General features: G+C 47.6%; 7 protein-coding genes across 7 annotated transcripts; 3 read left to right on the top strand and 4 right to left on the bottom strand.

Annotated features, from left to right (window-relative positions):
- Positions 1-612: 612 nt before the first annotated feature.
- On the bottom strand, positions 613-1,670 carry N7508_002917 (aldehyde reductase I; the record flags this gene model as incomplete). Its single annotated transcript, XM_058460983.1, has 2 exons — positions 613-1,249; positions 1,336-1,670. The coding sequence occupies 2 exons, from the start codon at positions 1,668-1,670 to the stop codon at positions 613-615; spliced, it is 972 nt and encodes a 323-aa protein (XP_058321560.1).
- Positions 1,671-2,115: 445 nt separating this feature from the next.
- N7508_002916 (MFS general substrate transporter) lies at positions 2,116-3,125 on the top strand (the record flags this gene model as incomplete). Its single annotated transcript, XM_058460982.1, has 5 exons — positions 2,116-2,236; positions 2,292-2,449; positions 2,508-2,704; positions 2,764-2,916; positions 2,969-3,125. The coding sequence occupies 5 exons, from the start codon at positions 2,116-2,118 to the stop codon at positions 3,123-3,125; spliced, it is 786 nt and encodes a 261-aa protein (XP_058321559.1).
- Positions 3,126-4,025: 900 nt separating this feature from the next.
- On the bottom strand, positions 4,026-5,495 carry N7508_002915 (fungal specific transcription factor domain-containing protein; the record flags this gene model as incomplete). Its single annotated transcript, XM_058460981.1, has 1 exon — positions 4,026-5,495. One exon carries the CDS (start codon positions 5,493-5,495, stop codon positions 4,026-4,028), a length of 1,470 nt encoding a protein of 489 aa, XP_058321558.1.
- A 2,105-nt stretch (positions 5,496-7,600) lies between these two features.
- On the bottom strand, positions 7,601-8,158 carry N7508_002914 (uncharacterized protein; the record flags this gene model as incomplete). Its single annotated transcript, XM_058460980.1, has 1 exon — positions 7,601-8,158. One exon carries the CDS (start codon positions 8,156-8,158, stop codon positions 7,601-7,603), a length of 558 nt encoding a protein of 185 aa, XP_058321557.1.
- Positions 8,159-11,388: 3,230 nt separating this feature from the next.
- N7508_002913 (putative homeobox and C2H2 transcription factor) lies at positions 11,389-13,959 on the top strand (the record flags this gene model as incomplete). Its single annotated transcript, XM_058460979.1, has 1 exon — positions 11,389-13,959. The coding sequence occupies one exon, from the start codon at positions 11,389-11,391 to the stop codon at positions 13,957-13,959; it is 2,571 nt and encodes an 856-aa protein (XP_058321556.1).
- Positions 13,960-15,147: 1,188 nt separating this feature from the next.
- Positions 15,148-17,028, top strand: N7508_002912 (uncharacterized protein; the record flags this gene model as incomplete). Its single annotated transcript, XM_058460978.1, has 3 exons — positions 15,148-15,391; positions 15,445-15,919; positions 15,972-17,028. The coding sequence occupies 3 exons, from the start codon at positions 15,148-15,150 to the stop codon at positions 17,026-17,028; spliced, it is 1,776 nt and encodes a 591-aa protein (XP_058321555.1).
- A 486-nt stretch (positions 17,029-17,514) lies between these two features.
- On the bottom strand, positions 17,515-17,881 carry N7508_002911 (thioredoxin family protein; the record flags this gene model as incomplete). The annotated part of the gene is made up of 2 exons (XM_058460977.1): positions 17,515-17,809; positions 17,859-17,881. 2 exons carry the CDS (start codon positions 17,879-17,881, stop codon positions 17,515-17,517), a joined length of 318 nt encoding a protein of 105 aa, XP_058321554.1.
- Positions 17,882-17,936: the final 55 nt, after the last annotated feature.

The following is a 17,936-nucleotide window of genomic DNA, read 5'->3' as shown; positions in this document are numbered from 1 at the left end:
GCCCAAGTGACGTCGATCAAATGGAATCCGACTAAGAACTATGTTGCTACAACGACTCTGCAGTTACCGAGGTAGGCATGTCTTATATTGATCCGGCACGGTGGGCTCGGCATCTCCTTCGGAGAACTTATTCGGAAAATTCCAGTTTGAACCCTTTTCGCGGATGAGCCGCAATGCGAGCTAGATTGAAGATCAAGCTTACCTAGGCATACTAAAAGTTCTCCATGGATCGCTATGCAACCTGATGGCACCTACTATATATCTGCTGTTTGAATCGAAGCTCATTTTGTAGCTAATACGAAAGAACACAAGGGTCTTACCTAATGTATGTGCCATGTATTAGAAATCTTTGATACGTTGATACCCATCCGGTTTCAGAATTGCAGATTGCCACGAAGACGAGCCTGATATTAAGCCAAGATATATCGGACCATAGCATACATGTGCCAGTGGATTAAAACTACTATCTCTATCTTATTCGACCATCGAATCTTGATCTATATGCCTTACACCTATCAATATCAAAATGCATAAGATAAATAGGTGGCGGTGTATACTTTTCATTTGTCCAAATCTGTTTTACATACATGAAAAAGAAACGAAACTTCAAGTCTATACGACAAACTTGATCTTGTTTGCCGGGCCAGCCTCCAAGGCAGCCGTGCGGACAGCCTCCTCACCCACTTCTTCGAAAATATCATAACCCCAAATAGCAGGGAAGTTGAACCTCTTGTGTCTCTCCAAGGCAGTGAGCTTCGCAAAAGCAGGCTCGGACAATCCCCGAACCTGAAGGTTAGAGGCAATGCGCGAAGGGGTTACACTCTTCGACAAAACCACGGTTCCGCGCTGGACACCCCAGCTGGCAAGAAGAGCACCCGAATCCAGACCCTCCTCACGCGCGACATCTTGGACAAGTGGGTCGTCAACGGTTCGGGGTTCCCCGGTCTGGTTGTTTCCCAACGGCGAGTAGGCTTCAACGATGATTCCCTTGCTCTGGCAGAATTTCAGCAGTTCTGTCTGCTGAAGATATGGGTGGGCTTCAATTTGGTTTGCTGCGGGTACCACGCTAACTTGGCTCAGCAGCTCCTCCAGGCGACGAATATTGAAGTTTGAAACTCCGATAGCTCGTACTTTTCCAGTTGCCAGCAGATTCTCCATTGCCTTGTAGGTTGTAATGTAGTCAACATCTGCTAGCTCAAACACACCATCCTTGTCAAGGGGGAACCATTTATCACTGCCCTTGAAAGCACTACATGACATTCAATTAGCTTTTGTTCGTTGATACATTCCTCTTCCTCGGAGGATACAAGAATAGAGAGAGAAAGGAGTATGTACCAAGGCCAATGCATAAGATAAAGATCAAGATATTCAAGGCCCAGATCTGTCAAGGACTTGTCCAAAGCAGCCTCGACGTCACCGGGGGCATGCTTCGTGTTCCACAACTTGCCAGTAACAAAGGCCTCGTCCCGGGCAACACCCGATTTGCGGATTCCGTTTCCTACCTCTTTCTCATTGCGATAGATAGCGGCACAGTCGATGTGACGGTACCCTTGCTTGAGCGCAATCTCAACGGCATTCTCAACCTCCATAGGTTTGGCTTGCCATGTTCCAAACCCCACAGCCGGGATTTTGGCGCCAGTGTTCAGAGTGAAGTGAGTGGTGATAGTCATTTTTTTTGATTTCAAATGATAAGAGTGATTTTGAAAGAGAGATGAAATGGAACTGTCACCCAACTCAAATAAGTAGTCCCGTATTCCAAGATCAACGATCTGTCGGAAACGGAGGAGTGGGTCTACGTACGGATAAGGCGGAAAACACTGTATAGGCGGCAAAATCATTAGGAAAACAAGCTCCTTGGCTTCATTCAAGCAATTTGCTTGAGCAATTCGGCCAAGACATCACGGAGAAGCCCGGGGGGGGGGGGGGGGGGGGGATTCTGGGGCTCGCTTCAATGCTTATCCCGCGCATGTTGATTTCGGTTCATAATCCGGGGCAGGTGTATATCATGCCCTTGGCAAGACTTCACTCGGGGACTGCATTAGACGTCTTCCATTTCCCTTTCCTTTGGACTTTTGGCACTTTTCGTTCAATGTGTGTACACAAACAGACTTCACTATGTCAGAAGTTGATCCCAAAACATCATCGCTGCACGTCGAGTCTTCCAAGCCGTTAGACACAGAGCAGATTCTTTTCGAGGGCCTTTCTGATGAAGAAACAAGACTCATAGAGAACAAGTGTATGTTTGTTTCTTTACCCAATTCCCGAGAGAATGAATGTTAACTCGGCTCTAGTGGTTCGAAAAATCGATTTTCATCTAATCTCGGCGTTGTTCCTACTATTCATCTTCAACATCTTGGACCGATCGAATATCGCCAATGCACGATTGGGAGGATTACAAGTGGATTTGAATCTCTCAGATACTCAATATCAAACTGGAGTGGCTATAATGGTGAAAAATTCACATTCAAACGAAACAAGCGGACTTTGACTCGGACCATAATTTCTAGTTCGTCGGTTATCTTTTGGGTCAAGTCCCAAGCAACATTATATTATCCCGGTTAAAACCGTCCCGCTATATCCCGACCACCATCTTCATCTGGGGAGGCATCTCTTTATGCACTGCAGCAACCAAGAACTTCGCGGGGCTGATGTGTGTGCGAATCTTCCTTGGATTTGTGGAGTCGCCGTTCTTCTCCGGAGCGCTGTATGTTATACCTCAAAAGGTCTCACAATGATGTATATCTGCTAATGCATATCACACAGGCTACTGATCAGTTCTTGGTATAAACCATCAGAAATCGCTGTTCGTGTGGCGATCGTTTATTGTGGAAATACAGTTGCAAACGGATTTGGTGGATTGCTAGCCGCTGGAATCATAACTGGGTTGGATGGCAAGGGAGGCCTTGCAGGATGGAGGTTTGTCCTCCGCCAAGCTATTTACGTGAGTGTGCGACTGACGGCACGATAGATGGCTTTTTATGAATGAAGGCGCGGGAACCATGGTGGCTGGCCTAGTCGCAGTAGCTCTGTTGCCCGACTTCCCTTCGTCGGGCAAGCAGAAGTGGCTTACCGAACAGGAGCAGCGCTTGGCTGAGTGGCGCTTGACTCGTGCAGCCAACGATTAAGTTGACGAGAATGGCTCTATTAAAGAAGCGTTGCGTGACGCTTTCATCGATCCCAAAGCCTGGATGCTCGTTCTTATTCAAGTTTGTCAGCTTTCTTCGCAGACCTGGACCTATTTCTTCCCTGTATGTGCCGCAACCCAGCCAACATGTTTTTGTTTCTAACCAGTACAGACCATTGCCAAGACTCTAGGGTACAGTAACAATGTCACATTGCTGATTATCGCTCCCGTATACATTTTCGGCTTCTTCACTGCCCTGGGAAATTCCCTGATCGCAAGCCGCACCGACCGAAGATTTATTCTAATTGCTTGGCCTCTCTGTGTGGACATTGTGGACATTGTGGGCAACATAAGGGTTATTTCGTCCACAGCCACTGCTGTGCGGTACACCGGTATGTTTCTCATGTGCGCCGGTTCCTATTCGGCGTTTAGTGTAGTGCAGGCATGGATTGCTAGCACAATTCCTCGTACCCGAACGAAGCGAGCCATTGTATACGCTTTGGTGAACCTTTTTGGCAATTCGTCCAACATTTATGGCTCCTACTTCTTCCCCACGAAAGACTCACCACAATATCGCCCGGGTGGCATCACTTTGTCTTCGTTTGCCGTGGGAGGCATCGGCTCTCTTTTGTATTGGCGGGTTATCTGCACTTGCTGAATATGAAATCAAGAAAGGCGGAGGAGCAAGACGGCCAGACGCGATACAAGTATATTTGGTAGGTTTGATTGAGGGGTATCAAGAATAGATAAATAGAGAAATTTTGCACGCTGGTAATAACAATGAACCATCCTCATAACTGAGCGTCCAGTAGTTCAGCCCTTTGCACTTAGCTAAAACGAATGATCGGCGATGATCGAATGCGAGTTAGCCAAGATAAGCTGAAGAGGTCAGAACGGTCAACTAGAGCGAGAAAATAGAAGACCCACAGATAGGCAAGCTATCAAACTGCGGCCAGAAATCAAGAACCAAGTCCTCATCGGTTGCAAGATTGTCCAGTAGTATTTCGGTCTGCGGATCAAGTAGAAATGAATGAGAATCATTGTCTAGGTCTGGCACGCCGCCGTCCTGTCTTGGTAGAATATCTTGCATAGCCGATTCATTTTGCTCAGCTTGCGCAAAAGCAATCATATCACGCTGATGTGCAGTAGAAGGCGAGTTTTCACGGGTAGTAGTAGTAACGTATTGACTGCTGTGGATGTTAGCATAGACTTCATAATGAACAGGGGCGGACGGGTACAACTTTGTTAACTCTCGGCGCAGACCCTGTAGGATAACGCTATATCTCCATGGCGGTGCATTGCGGACCGTTGCATCGGCGAGATGACCTTGTGCGGTCTCTGATAAACTGTAGAGCGTGGATTCGTCCAATGGAGAGTCGAAAGGGGCATCCTGGGTTGAGACGAAGCGGAGATTGACTGGCGAGATCCGACCGCGTTGAACTTGAATCAGGTAAAGATAGATTATCGATAATGCATTGAACGCAATATATTGAGAATACCAGAAAGACTGAAATAGCTGCTTCTCTTGGACAAAGGCAAGAATCAACTCAATTGCATCTCGTGCCGCTTTCAAACATAAGCTGAGATAGTATTGGCAATTTGCTTCGCATTCAGGCCAAGTCTGACCATAATTCCGGAGCAGCAGAGGTCGAGTAATGAATATTAATGCGTGATACCGCGCTAGCTGCAGAACCGTGAGTTGGCGTCTCAATCCAGGGACTAAGCTGTCGGGCTGTATGATGCCAGACAGAAATGCCGGTAACTCGGCCTGCCACTCGGCGACTCTCCCACAAAAGAGGCGAATGACATCAAGTTGTTCTTTGGTAGAGACGCCTGTGACCACATAGGGTTCTTTAGCAGCCTGTGTGAGAATGCGAGCCAGCACGGTATGAAACACAGGGGCATCCATTAAACAATCCCGCTTAGATATTCTCTTTTCGCTTCGGGTTAGATCTTGATCATTGATTCGAGAAGGAAGGTCTTCTTCCAGATCTTCATCTTGCAAAAGACGGGGTCGACCTAAAATAACACTGAGGTATTTGTCCAATGTATATGAGCACCAGAGAATGCGGCGTTGACATTCCTTTTGTATCAGATCCTCTTGATCGGTTCCCAGCCGTGACCGTTTATTATGATAGCCCAGGGCCATCATCAGTTGAGCTGTTGTACCAAATGTGAACCATGCTTTATGAGCTCGTGACGAACTTAAAAGATAAAGTACCATCAAGAAGCGTGCCTGTACCGAGGGCAAGCTTGGCGCACCCGTTTCATGCGATAGAAGAGAATCTGCTCGCGTATAATATGTTTCACTTGTCTGCCAGCCAGACGTATCAGCATCTGTGATATGCCCTTCGGAATCTGGCTGAAACATTGTCGCAATGCTGAATATCAGGAGTAGAGTTGCCAGGGAGGCAGCCGCTAATGTGTTTTCATTTACAGAGTTACCGCCTTGAAAGAGATCATGAATCATCAGCTCAACTGTTGGCTGGTGAAGGACTCGATAAGTTGGTGATGCGAAGTCAAAATATCGTCGGACTAAGATGTCCGCGGTTCTTCGAGTGGGCCATTCGAATTCGGCTGGGCCGATTTTGGGAACGACCCGGTCCCCGAAAGAAAAAATTGACTCCTCCTCCGATGAAATTTGATTCTTTTGCTGGGCCAACAGCTTCGAAGGTGTTGATGGCAAGTTTTGAACTACGCGGCCAAGAAACGAATGTGCCGAGATTGGCCCCCAGTACTGTGGAGTAATGTTCGTCGATCTTGGCTCACTTGGCAGGTTGGCAGGGGTGCCTGGTGCATTTTTTGCAAAATTCAGGGCCGGAGACCTGTGAGGGCTTGGTGGTTGGCCCCAGCTTTCGGCAGGGGTCTCTGTTGCAGACTGCTGATATCGAGAAACGCTTATAGTCTGGGGTTGGCTTCTATCTGTATTGGAGCTTACAGAGCTTGGCCGTCCTCGCTGATGGCCGGAGGAAAGTGGGCTCACAGCGACACCTCTGTTGTAAGCCGCATTGTAGGTGCATGACAGCCGCCGCTGCGCGCAAGGGCCACAAGGAAGCGTACCGGTACACGCCTTCTTTTTTGCTTTACAAGCATCACAAGCGCGTGTCACCTTACGCACTTTACGTGCATCGCTGGCCATTTCCGACTAGCACAAGCGGAGCGGACGATTCAATGCAGCCAACCTCTCGAAAATGGGTCACTGATGTTGTTCAGTTTGTCCGGAGACTTTTCCGCTTTTCCGCCTTGTCCATGCACGTGACAGTCGCTGTTCCCGTGTCGTTCTATGAATCTCACATTTAGGACATATTAGATTGATTATCTTCCGGTAGTACTTCTTTTATATTCTAGCAACCTGAGAAAAGAATTGACTGAGTGACTTACTTGCTCATCTAAGCACTACGTTTGGCTGATGCAATCTCAGTTTCTTGATCATGAGATCGGGATGCAAAAGTGAGAGTGACACAACACTTCTCTCACCGGGTATACTGGTTGATGGCCTCATATATCTAACATGATGGTAAATTCTCTCATCAAGTTTAATCCGGAATCATTTTAGCCCTTCGATTTCAATTAGAACATGAACCGAGCCCTTCAGTGAAATGTCAAATTGCCCTAATAATCATACCCCCCTCGATCTGGGCGTTTTTCATAGGTTAATGTTGATGATCGGCGTCATCAGCTGCAGATTGGTCCACTGTCTCAGGTGAGTTGTCAGATCGTAATAGCCCTACTATATATTGTACATTCCCGATTTTGGTCTTGCTTAAGTTGAGAATGGTCTCCTACGTCTCTCCCTATCCCAGGTACTGCACATTAACAATTGTAGAACATGAGTTGAATAACGATCATGGGCATTCAAAAACCGTCTCAAGGAGGTGGGAGTCAAGTAGCCAACCGAAAGCATTCCAACCGTCTCGATCTCTTGGCATCATCGTTTCAGCGATCTTCATGTATCGTTGGACCTCATCTGGACCGGAATCATTGGGTTTTGTTTGACGCTCTTTTACTTTCCAAAAAAACTCCTCTTAGCCAATGTTACCTTAGAGTATTGAAGCGTACCTGTTGTCACTGAACCCCGAAGCCCGCGGGTTTTGAATGTTAATAGCAACAATGCTATATCATGGGCATCAAACGTGCTGAAGCATGATGTAGCCATGTTGAACGCTTTTTGTATCTCGAGCCGGCTAGTGGCATGCTCACTGGACCATTTTGAACGAAGATCCTTAACTCGGTTTGTCCATGATCTCATGAACATAGTAGTCCTCGCTTTCGGAGTCCGGGTCATAGGGGCCTTCAAGGCTGGCTTCTTCCCGGGGAACGAAGTAGTTGTCGCAGTGCAAGGGGCCAGAGGGATCAAGAGCCTGGCTCTAGCATATCTCTAAGGCCTCCCACAAAGTTTTTCCGTCCCTAATGGTGCTATTGAGCACACTTTGAACGGTGTTCCTCAATGCGTTATTTGAAATGCAACAATATGTCCTACTCCACTGTCCCCAGACCCGCAAGCGAGGTCAAATAGCCTACAATATAGCGTTCCACTGCATCGCTGAAACTCTCTGCAATGCTTGCAAGAGCGTTGGCTTTTCTTTTCAGGCAGCTTAGTCGCGCAATGTCCTCGTCTCTCTGTGCATGTTTGCTTTCAGCCAAGGACACGAATTGTTGCGCAGCCGAGGTAGTGGCTTCGGCAGATTGTATCAGCGTGCGAGCTTCCTTCAAGAGAGCTATATGACTTGTTTTCGGGCCATGGGAGTCTGACTCAGACAGGCCAGTCATCCTATCAGCAAACCTTAATCCTCTGGCAGATTCAACAAGATAAGTTAACTCGTCTGCCATGCTTCTGGGTGGTAGAACGACTAAGACAATGTCAAACGGCTGGATATTCTGTGTAGGATCAGCCAGTCTAAATGTCGCAGAGTATCTTGTGGGGTAATACAGGTGACCGTGCGTAAGCCACATAACCTGAGCTTCGCCGAATGGAACTAGCTTTGTTGCCCAAATTTCATTCAATGCCCACCCGCGCCTAGCATAGTTACCCATATTTGGTAGAAAGAGTTAATTATTATCGCTGGGTCTTTCCAACTTCATGTGACCGATACAGTACTACATTTCAAGAAGACATCTGCTCCTGGTTTGACGCCTACTCCTTGGGCAACATCAATGAAAGACAGGAGTTGCAGAAAGAAGGACTAACACAGTCAGTCTACCACATTTTTAATGTCATCGAAGAGGAAGCCAATCTGCTTGAAGGGCGACTGTCTCATATCTACCTTGGAGGTATCAGCCAAGGTATGGCAACCGCCTTGTGGACTTTCCTTGCTGCAGTCTGTACAGGAAGATTACAAGGTTCACTAGGTGGCCTGCTAGGCTTTTGTGGATGGCTACCATTTGCACAACAATTGGAGGATTTGCTTTGCAAGCCATCCCTTGATAGACACTATACCCCTGAGGCACAGCGCATAGTCTCTGAATTCTTCTTTGACAAGATTTTCACTCAAGGGTTATCACAGCTCAACCAAATCCTAGAGAGCTCTCATTTCTCTACTGTGGTGCTTTTAATTCATGGGTCAGACGATGCCTGGGTATCTGTTGATCTTGGACGACAGGCATTACGGATTATGCGGCAAATTATGCCAAACATTGAATATATCGAGTTTTCTGGCGCAGAGGTTGATGGACACTGGATCAAAGAGCCTGAAGGCTTTGATCAGATTCTTCACTTGCTTCAAAGATGATTTGCTTATATCGGGAAAGGACGGAGTGCTTGACAACGGTTGACCGGGCACGGGCGGGCTTTTAATGAGGAATACATATGGTCTTCATTGATAGCAATATATCAATAATGGATACCCGTTTACTCTGTACGAAGAGGAGCTTCAATGGAAGCTTCTCAAGAGTTGGTTCGACCTGCGAAAAAGATGAGCGAGATTGACAAATAAGAGTAAAATTATCTTTTACTTACCACTTACTTACCATTTCGAATGCTTTTTTTGACTCTCGGGGACCGCGAGGAGAGGGGAGGTTCAATGCCGCAGAATGAGACTCCTCGACGCGGATATGATGGGGCTAGGATAAATACCGTATTTTTAGCTCAAAGGAGGATTCTAAAAGGAACTATCTTTTGCACTATTCAGGCCTCCAGCTTACTTTCAAATTTGCATTCATTCTGCTGCTCATAAATATGGGTGCGCGCGGCGGTCCGTCCAAGCTGCACCAAGAGACCTTTTGATACATGCGCTCACCACTGACATGTGAAAAAAGACTCGCCACTGGAGTTTTATCTCATTCAGTCATTTCAATTATAACTTGGTAGTCGAATAATGGCCATCGATTTAATTTTATTTTGGCAAGTGGTGGCATCATTTAATATCCGCCTGGCCTGTGACTCTTGCCGCCAGAAACGAGCATCAGGTAAGTTATACTTCTGGTTCGGGTGCTGCGGCGGAGGTAGAGAAGAGGCTTTATACGGGACTCCTTTGGTTTTGAAAAAATTTCATTTAATAGCCACACTGGTTCCTATTCTCGATTTTTCATTTCGCTGATACCGCCTATGTGCATAGCTATCAGAGCTAAAGCAGCGGTCAAACTGGAGTAAAGCTCATCATTCGAGCAATTTCTTAGGTATTATATGTCATAAATCGTGAGCTGTTGTAAACTTCTTCAACGTTTCCACATCCTTTCAGCTGGTGGGATATCTTAATACTTGTTTCCATATATAGATCCATGCTATCTCTTCGAAAGAAGATACATTTTCTATCGCCATTGCATTTTCTCGTTTCTTTATTATGTAATATCCAGGTCTAGACTTTCATATTGACATGGATACTTTCAGTGACCGTCGACAGTTGGTGGCTGACCATGTGTATATAGACACTGGCATGCTCGGGAGGGCATTTTGCAGAAATGCCCTCCGGCATACGAAAATCTGGATGTCATCTGTAATCATTGTGACCAGGTTTCGGGGAGAATCCGTTAGGCAGAAAATTGTCTAGGGCCACTTCGTGAGCTTTATAAGTATTTTGAGAATTGCAAGACAAGACGCAAACTGGTAGACAAGGGATTTGGTTACATACAGCTGCATAAACAAAAAAGGTTTCCTTATCACTATTTTCTTTTCACGATTCGTGAACTTTAGATTTTTTTTCTCCACACAGAAGCGAAAGGGAGGGTGATCTGCGAAAAGAGATTTGCTTGGTAGATATACGAAAGATGATTTGAACGACTTCTGGGTTAAAGCACGGTTTATATGAAGAGGCTTTGATTTGATTTTTATTGCTACAGTATTATCATTGCTATTATTTTCTTTTTCAGAAGACGCAATATTGTGGAGAACCTACCCTGATTACAGTATGTTCTTGTTGCTGTTGTTGTTGTTGTTGTTGTCGGATATGCTGTCTCATTTCTTGCTTTATCATTATTTTTACTTCCAAGAAAAAGCCGTGATTGTCACTGGTACGGTTCCAATATTAACCTCTCGGGTGAGTCGGATCTTGTTGCTTTTCAAAGTACTTTGAAAAGTTGGTATACATGCCCGTAAAATCCAACAATTCAAATACTCATACCTCGTGTTAGCTTTCCGAATACTCGGCTTGTGGCCTGATCTCATAGATATCATAGTGCTTTAGCCTACCCGAAAGTTTACGCATAACGATCCAAGACAATTGTAGCACGGAGCTGATGAAGATACTTTCGCTCGTGTGATCTCGTATTCGCGAGATAGGACTGCATAGTGCAAGGCAGGAACTATTGCCGCAAACTCACTGGGGAATTGGTTTATATTAGTTGTACCAAAGCTAAAGAAGCTATGATATAAGCTAAAAGAAGCAAATTTCATCCTTATAGTCCGATATCGCGATGACACATTCCTGCCTGATCTGGGTCTTGGCATGGGCGTATGCTAGTCCGAAATAGGCTTAGCGTTGTCATTCGAAGGGCGCGCAGCACGTCCCATCCTCGTCGGAGTTGCTGCTTTTCTCCGTCTACCCATTGTTGGCCGGCCATGCCGATGTACATATGCGGATACGAATGTGCGCGTGGTCCCACATGATCATGCTTCAAAGCCGCATAATTTGCCTTCTGAGCGGCCCCCCGAATCTTAGGCCTATGGCGGTGCTCCACTAATCCTTTTACCTGTCTACCCCGGACCCAGGTTGCGGTTTCGGGCAGTTTTCAGCAGACCGATTCTTCCACCTTCCACTCTCCGTTCCCTAAGAATTTCTTCATTCTTGTTCGTATTGGTGCAAAAGTTCACCGAACTTGTGCTCTTCAGCATGGAATACTTCGATTTCGAGGGCGCCTCGTCAGCTCATGGCTCTACTCAACAAGACGACGATGTCGCCTCCGTTGATATTGAATTTGATGAAGCCGAGGAGCAAGTGGCCAATTTCAATTCGCTGGCCCAAGATCAGTCTTTAGAGTTCCCTGATCTGTATGTCGGACAGCCCCTTGACCCCGACGGGGTGTACCCCATGTTCCGCGCCCAGGAACCGTGCGACTTCTGTCGCCGAATGGGACTGGATTGCTTTGTTGCCAAGCGTGGTGTCATGCAAAATGGCTGCACTTGCTGTATCTCTCTCTGGCGTGAATGCAGTTTCACACATGCCAAAACGCCTGGCAAGTTCCTTCAGACCCTACACAGTGTGTCTGAAAACGCCTATGTTCCCACAGGCAGCCTTACAGGAAAGAAAGCTCTCAAATCTGTCTCATACGGTCCATATGCGGACGATCCTGATGCACGCTCCCGCAAAAACAGCCCTCGATTCTCTCGGAAAGCAATCAGTATTCTGAAGAGTTGGTTGCGAGATCATAACGAGAATCCCTATCCCACCGAACAGGAGAGAGATGGTCTCAAACAAGATACTGGCTTGACCAGAACTCAAATCTCCAATTGGCTAGCAAACGCCAGACGACGCGGCAAAGTGCGTTCCTCGACCGACAGCACTCATCCCGTTCCCGGTGCCGTGGATATTCCCAAGAAACAATCCGTCGACATATCTCTCATGACACCTCTGGAGCGTTGGAAGTACTCTCCTCCCGAGAACGAAGCCGCTACGATCAGCGATATTACCCGTGCCTTGGCAAATCCCCCGTTCGATCCCTCACGTCCACGCCGGGCCCCATCGGGTCACGTGAGGCCCCGTCGCCCTGGGTCCAGTACCAATGAGTCAAGCCATGCCAGCTCTGAACATAAACTGCGCACCGCCTCGGCCAGTAGTTTGGATACTAGTCGGTCATCCCTCTCTGATCTCTCCTTTGCTTCGGCGTTCTCTCATCGTTCTTCCCTTTCATTGGGCTCAATGGATCGTAAAGAACGTCGCCGTCGCCGTAAGGCCTCGGTACCTGCCAACACATTAGCCCATTCCAAGGCTAAATCTGCTCGTCCATTTCAATGCACATTCTGCACTGATTCCTTCCCTGCCAAGTATGATTGGCAACGACACGAAAAGTCCATGCACCTTATCTTGGATAAATGGACATGCTCTCCTCATGGTGGAGTAGTTGAACAGAATGGTATACCTCTTTGCGTCTTCTGCTCGGCATCTAACCCAGATGGAGAACACCTAGAGACTCATAACTTCATCAGCTGCCAGGAGAAGACAGTGCAAGAAAGGACATTCTATCGGAAGGATCATCTCAACCAACACCTCCGCTTGATGCATAATACCAAGTACCAACCGTGCATGGATAAATGGCAAAGTAGTACCACAGAGATCAAATCCCGTTGCGGCTTCTGTGGTTCTATTTTCCAGACTTGGAAAGATCGAGTAGATCATTTGGCATGCCACTTTAAAAATGGCGCTGTGATGGCTCATTGGCAAGGGGATTGGGGCTTTGAACCTTTGATTCAAGCTCGCGTCGAAAATGCGATCCCGCCATATATGATTGATTACGAATGGAGGAGTCCTGATCCATGGGCCACAAAACAAGCCCAAGGGGATGGCACCTCACCTCAGCTCCCCGTTCCCAATGATGCCAACTGCTACGAGCGTCTCTCGCATGAACTTGCTGCATACATTCACAATCAAAAAGCACAAGGCCTGGTCCCTTCAGATACGATGCTCCAAGAAGAAGCGCGTCGTGTGATTTATGGATGTGATGATCCCTGGAACCAAACCTGTGCGGACAACATCGTCTGGTTGAATGTTCTCAAACGCGATTGTGGGCTGGAGACAGCTGTGCAAAACGATACTATCCAGTTTGACGACCTAGGCATGCAGCCCCCATTTGCAGTGCATGGCGGCCTGCGAGCTCCACCCCGGGAGTTGAACGTCCTCGCGCGAACAGTATGTCGAGGCGGCTTATATAGCCCTGCAGTTTCTAGCCCGGGTCTCCGCAGCCCCGCCTTTCCCGGAACGGGCTTTTCATCCGCCGGGCCTAGCCGTGGAGGAAGTCTCTCTGGTAGTTACGCTGGTAGTGCAGGAATGATATCAACAGGCGCCGATCCATCATTTGCCACAGATTGGGGCAGTAGTATGCCTGCCAGTCTTCCAACCAGCATTCCTACCACTTCATCCATGCCGGGAGAAGGGTCTTCCAATCCTTTGGTCCAAATGGGCTTTGACCCAGAGTTCCTCCAACGACTCAATGACAGCTATGGCGAAATCAACCCCGATGATCTAGAAGGCATGAATTTAGATGACGATGTTTGTCACAAAGTGGTTGGGGGACAGGGATGGCCAAACTCAGATATACTTGGCCAGCCCACTTCTCAGACGCTGATGGGTGAAGTTCCTTCTTCACATCCGGTCGGTATCTTCAATTCCAAAGAGTGCCACGCCCCTGCTTCAGATGCATCCAAGCCTGACCTCTCCGGGGTTATCGATCACCAAAGCCAGTTTTGAGCCATATCATGGCTATTATTCTAACCTACGCAGGGTTGTGCATAGCAAGTAAAAGTTACCTGTTACGAATTTGCTTGATTCATTTCCATTTTCATGGCATATAATTTGATATCACAATGTTGGCGATGATACTACAATTAAATACACATTCCTTTTTCCCAGTCCAGTCCAAACTCCCACATCCCATCCTCGCGGAGTGTAGTTCAATTTTCAACCTAGCCACCCCCCATCTCCTTTGCACACACGTCACCCAGCCTGGGGACGCATTGTGACTTCTGATTCATCCGAAGAATTGTGTACATTGTTCCATTTCTAGGCACGTGGCGTCCATGCTAAGCCCGGATTAAGGCCTTCTGCCGAACCTGCTTTCCTTGGTCGAGACGATGACTGGTTGACTCCCAAGCCACGATGATCAAGACCGACATTTCTTTATTGCAACCATTAATATTGGTTCGCATTGGCCTGACATGCAATCCACCCAGATCCCGAAGTGAGTCAGGCGCTCGCGTGGCTACGGAACCTTCAAATTCGTCATGCCTCATTGGGCTCTGCCCCGCTCCGGTATCATGCCGAGGCATAAAGTCCCCGCTCTGATCTGACTTAGGGCTATGAGATCACCCCGGTGCTGTTGAGCTCAGCCCACATCACTTGCAGGCTTACCCTTCAAACACTGCCAATATATTGTTCGGGGGTACATCTCCCCGATATGTGGATGGACGTCGTCATCAGCCCTTCGTTGGTTGAATTGGTCATTCGGGTGCGAATTGGACCCCTTGCCGGAAATGAGAGAGTCCCGAGAGGCCCTTATCGTTTTCTAACTGGGCATGATTGGTCTAGTCGTAAGTGAAGACCCACGATCCTCGATCGATATATTGATGTTCGGATTGACCTTTCTCTTGCTAGCTCTCCTGAGAGGCTGCAATGGCCCTGGACAAAACCAACGGGAATAGTGGTCTTACTCTGGCGTCTTTACGAGCTCACAAGAAAGCGACTCCATGGACACTCTGCATCCAATGTTGATAATCGGCACAGAGAAACATCGGGCGAGATTGAGATGCATATCCTCATATGGTGTCTCATCAGTCTGCGAGCTCGTATAAAAGGATAAGAAGCCTTAGGGAAGTATGATCTTTACAGCAGGTCTGACAATATAAACACATTTTGCAAGACTAATATACACCAATAACTATGAAGCTCTCCTTCGGAGGCTTGTCCATTATCCTCATATGTCTCAGCCAATGGGCAGCTGCCGCGACGGTATTCTTCCCAGTCACTTTGTCATGGACAAATAGAACCGTTGCCGGAGTTTCCAGGCCGGTTATTGCCATGAATGGACAGTATCCCGGTCCTCCACTGAATATTAATCAAGGCGACAATGTTCAGTTCTTGGTTGATAACCGGTGTCCATTTAATGCTACTGTCCACTTCCATGGTGTGTCTAATTCTCTTTATATACTTGCCGTGGAAAGTACTGAACCGTTATAGGAATTGAACAGATTGGAACACCTTGGTCCGACGGTGTCCCCGGCGTCTCGCAGCGGTCAATTTCGCCAAACACTACCTTCCTTTATAGGTGGACAGCAAATGACTACGGGGCATACTTCTATCATGCGCATCATCGTGGTTCGCTCGAAGATGGTCTTTACGGTCCGATTTATATTGCCCCTTCAGCCTCTGTGACAAAGCCGTTCAGCCTCATTACGAACATTACCAGTCAGCTCAATGCTATGATAAACGCCGAACGGAATGGTTGCTCTGTTTTACTTTCGGACTGGCGGCTTCTTACCTCGGAACAGATCTGGAGTGCGGAGGTTGCATCTGGTGTTGATTCCTATTGTGCTAATGCTTTGCTCATCAATGGCAAAGGGTCTGTTACTTGTCTTCCGCCTACGCAGATTGATGCTTTAACTACGGAGGCTCAGAGGCGTGCGTTGGGTAATGAGAGCTTGACGGATATCGCGTGAGTAGTTCCATGTGAATGTGGTGAACTGAAATGTTGACAATTCTAACAGATGTTTCCCTCCAAATCTCACCTCTGCACAGGGCAATTTCCCACACAACTACAGTGCAATTCTTCCTACGATGTTCTCCGGCTGCACACCATCTCAAGGACCCCAAGAGATCTTCAACGTCAATGCCTCCCAGCAGTTCGTGAGCTGGGACTTGACCAGTGCATCCGGCGTGTTGGAACTCACCTTCTCAGTCGACGAGCATGTCATGTGGGTATACGCCATCGACGGACGCTACATCCGCCCCGTCCAAGTGAACGCCCTCACAATCCCAAATTCAAACCGCTACTCCGTGTTAGTGCCACTCACCCAACCAAGAGGAGACTACACCGTGCGTCTCGTCAGTGCCAGCGTCCAACAAATCCTCAACACAACCGCAATCCTCCGATACCAAGGCACCTCACAACTAAACAGAGCCTCCAATCCCTGGATAACAATCAACGACCAAAACGCCACAACAGGAACAATCTTCCTCAACGAATCACTCGTAACCCCCTTCCCAGTTCTCGTCCCATCAACAACCGTCGCCCGAACATTCTTCCTAAACGTTGACCGGTTCGGCGCTTCATACCGCTGGACACTAGGAAACGGCAGCTACGGCCTGGAATTAGAAGAATCACAACCTCTCCTCTTCAACCAGAGCTCAATTCCTAGCAATTTGGTTATCAAAACGAATAATGATACCTGGGTCGATCTCATCATCCAAGTCGCCACACCCGTGCAACCACCACACCCAATCCACAAACATTCAAACAAGCATTTCATTATCGGACAAGGGAACGGGGTGTTCAACTATTCCACTGTTGCTCAGGCTGTTCAGGCTATCCCTGGTAACTTTAATTTGCTTACGCCTCAGTATCGCGATACATCTAACACGCCACCTGCCACGCAGGGCCCGACTTGGCTCGCGATTCGGTATCAGGTTGTTAATCCTGGCGCGTTCTTGATGCATTGTCATATCCAGGTTCATCAAAGTGGGGGTATGGCATTGGCTATGTTGGATGGGGTTGATACTTGGCCTACTGTTCCGCCGAATTACTTGAATGGGAATGGGTTTTAGTATCGTGGTAGGAGGTCAGTGAATGTCGCTTGGTAATCATGGTTTTATGAACAGGACATGGAGTCGCTGGCATTGGCTTCGTGAATTCCTTGGTATTGATCTAGATAAGCCGTGGGTCTGTCTGTAGGTATGTAACAAGCAGGCCAACGAGCAGATGTCGATGAGTCATCATGCATCTGTGTTTGAGAGCAATTGGTCGCGGATATCGCAGATATTTAGAATTTCCCGTTATAGGGCAGAATGGAAATTTGTATGTCGTCGCCGCTATCGTCGTTTCATGACCGAAACCTGAACGTTTTGGGGGCTGGGTAAGAGTGGAGACCACACCTGGGCACCACTTTGTCCATGACTTCACCATGTTACATAATGCACGTAATAGAGAAATCAATGCCGTCACGTAGATTCACTAAGGGCATCTAGTATTGTAGAATTTGAAGGGTAACGAGCGTAACGCTCAACAGAGGGCTGTAGTGTGAACAGGATCCCTTAGAGAAGAGACTGTATAGCCTGTTCAATAGCTGGAGGAGCAGCTCCCACAACCTCAGAAAACTTCTGACCATCCTTGAACAGCATGAAAGTAGGCATGGCTCTCACACCAAGCTCGGCAGAGAGATCGGGCACTTTGTCCACGTCAAAGGTGTAGAACTTGATCTCGGGGTATTGCTCGCTCCACTGCTCGACTTTAGGCGCGATCGCCTTACAGGGGCCACACCACTCGGCGAAACAGTCCAAGAGGGCGGGTTCGTCAGATTCAAGAATCTTCTCCCTGAACTCGGCCAGGCTGGTGGGGATCAGTACCTTTTTTGGCGAATGGAGATTGATCTACATACCTAGTGATTGGGATGACGGGCATATTGATCTGATCTAACGTGCGTACTTGGGGCTTAGATGGATGGAGTTGGGGTAGA

This window comes from Penicillium antarcticum (genome assembly GCF_028974205.1).
Source record: "Penicillium antarcticum strain IBT 31339 chromosome Unknown utg000003l_segment0_segment0, whole genome shotgun sequence".
NCBI lineage: Eukaryota > Fungi > Ascomycota > Eurotiomycetes > Eurotiales > Aspergillaceae > Penicillium > Penicillium antarcticum.
Note: the sequence above shows the minus strand (reverse complement) of the source record. Positions and strands in the feature narration are given on the sequence as shown.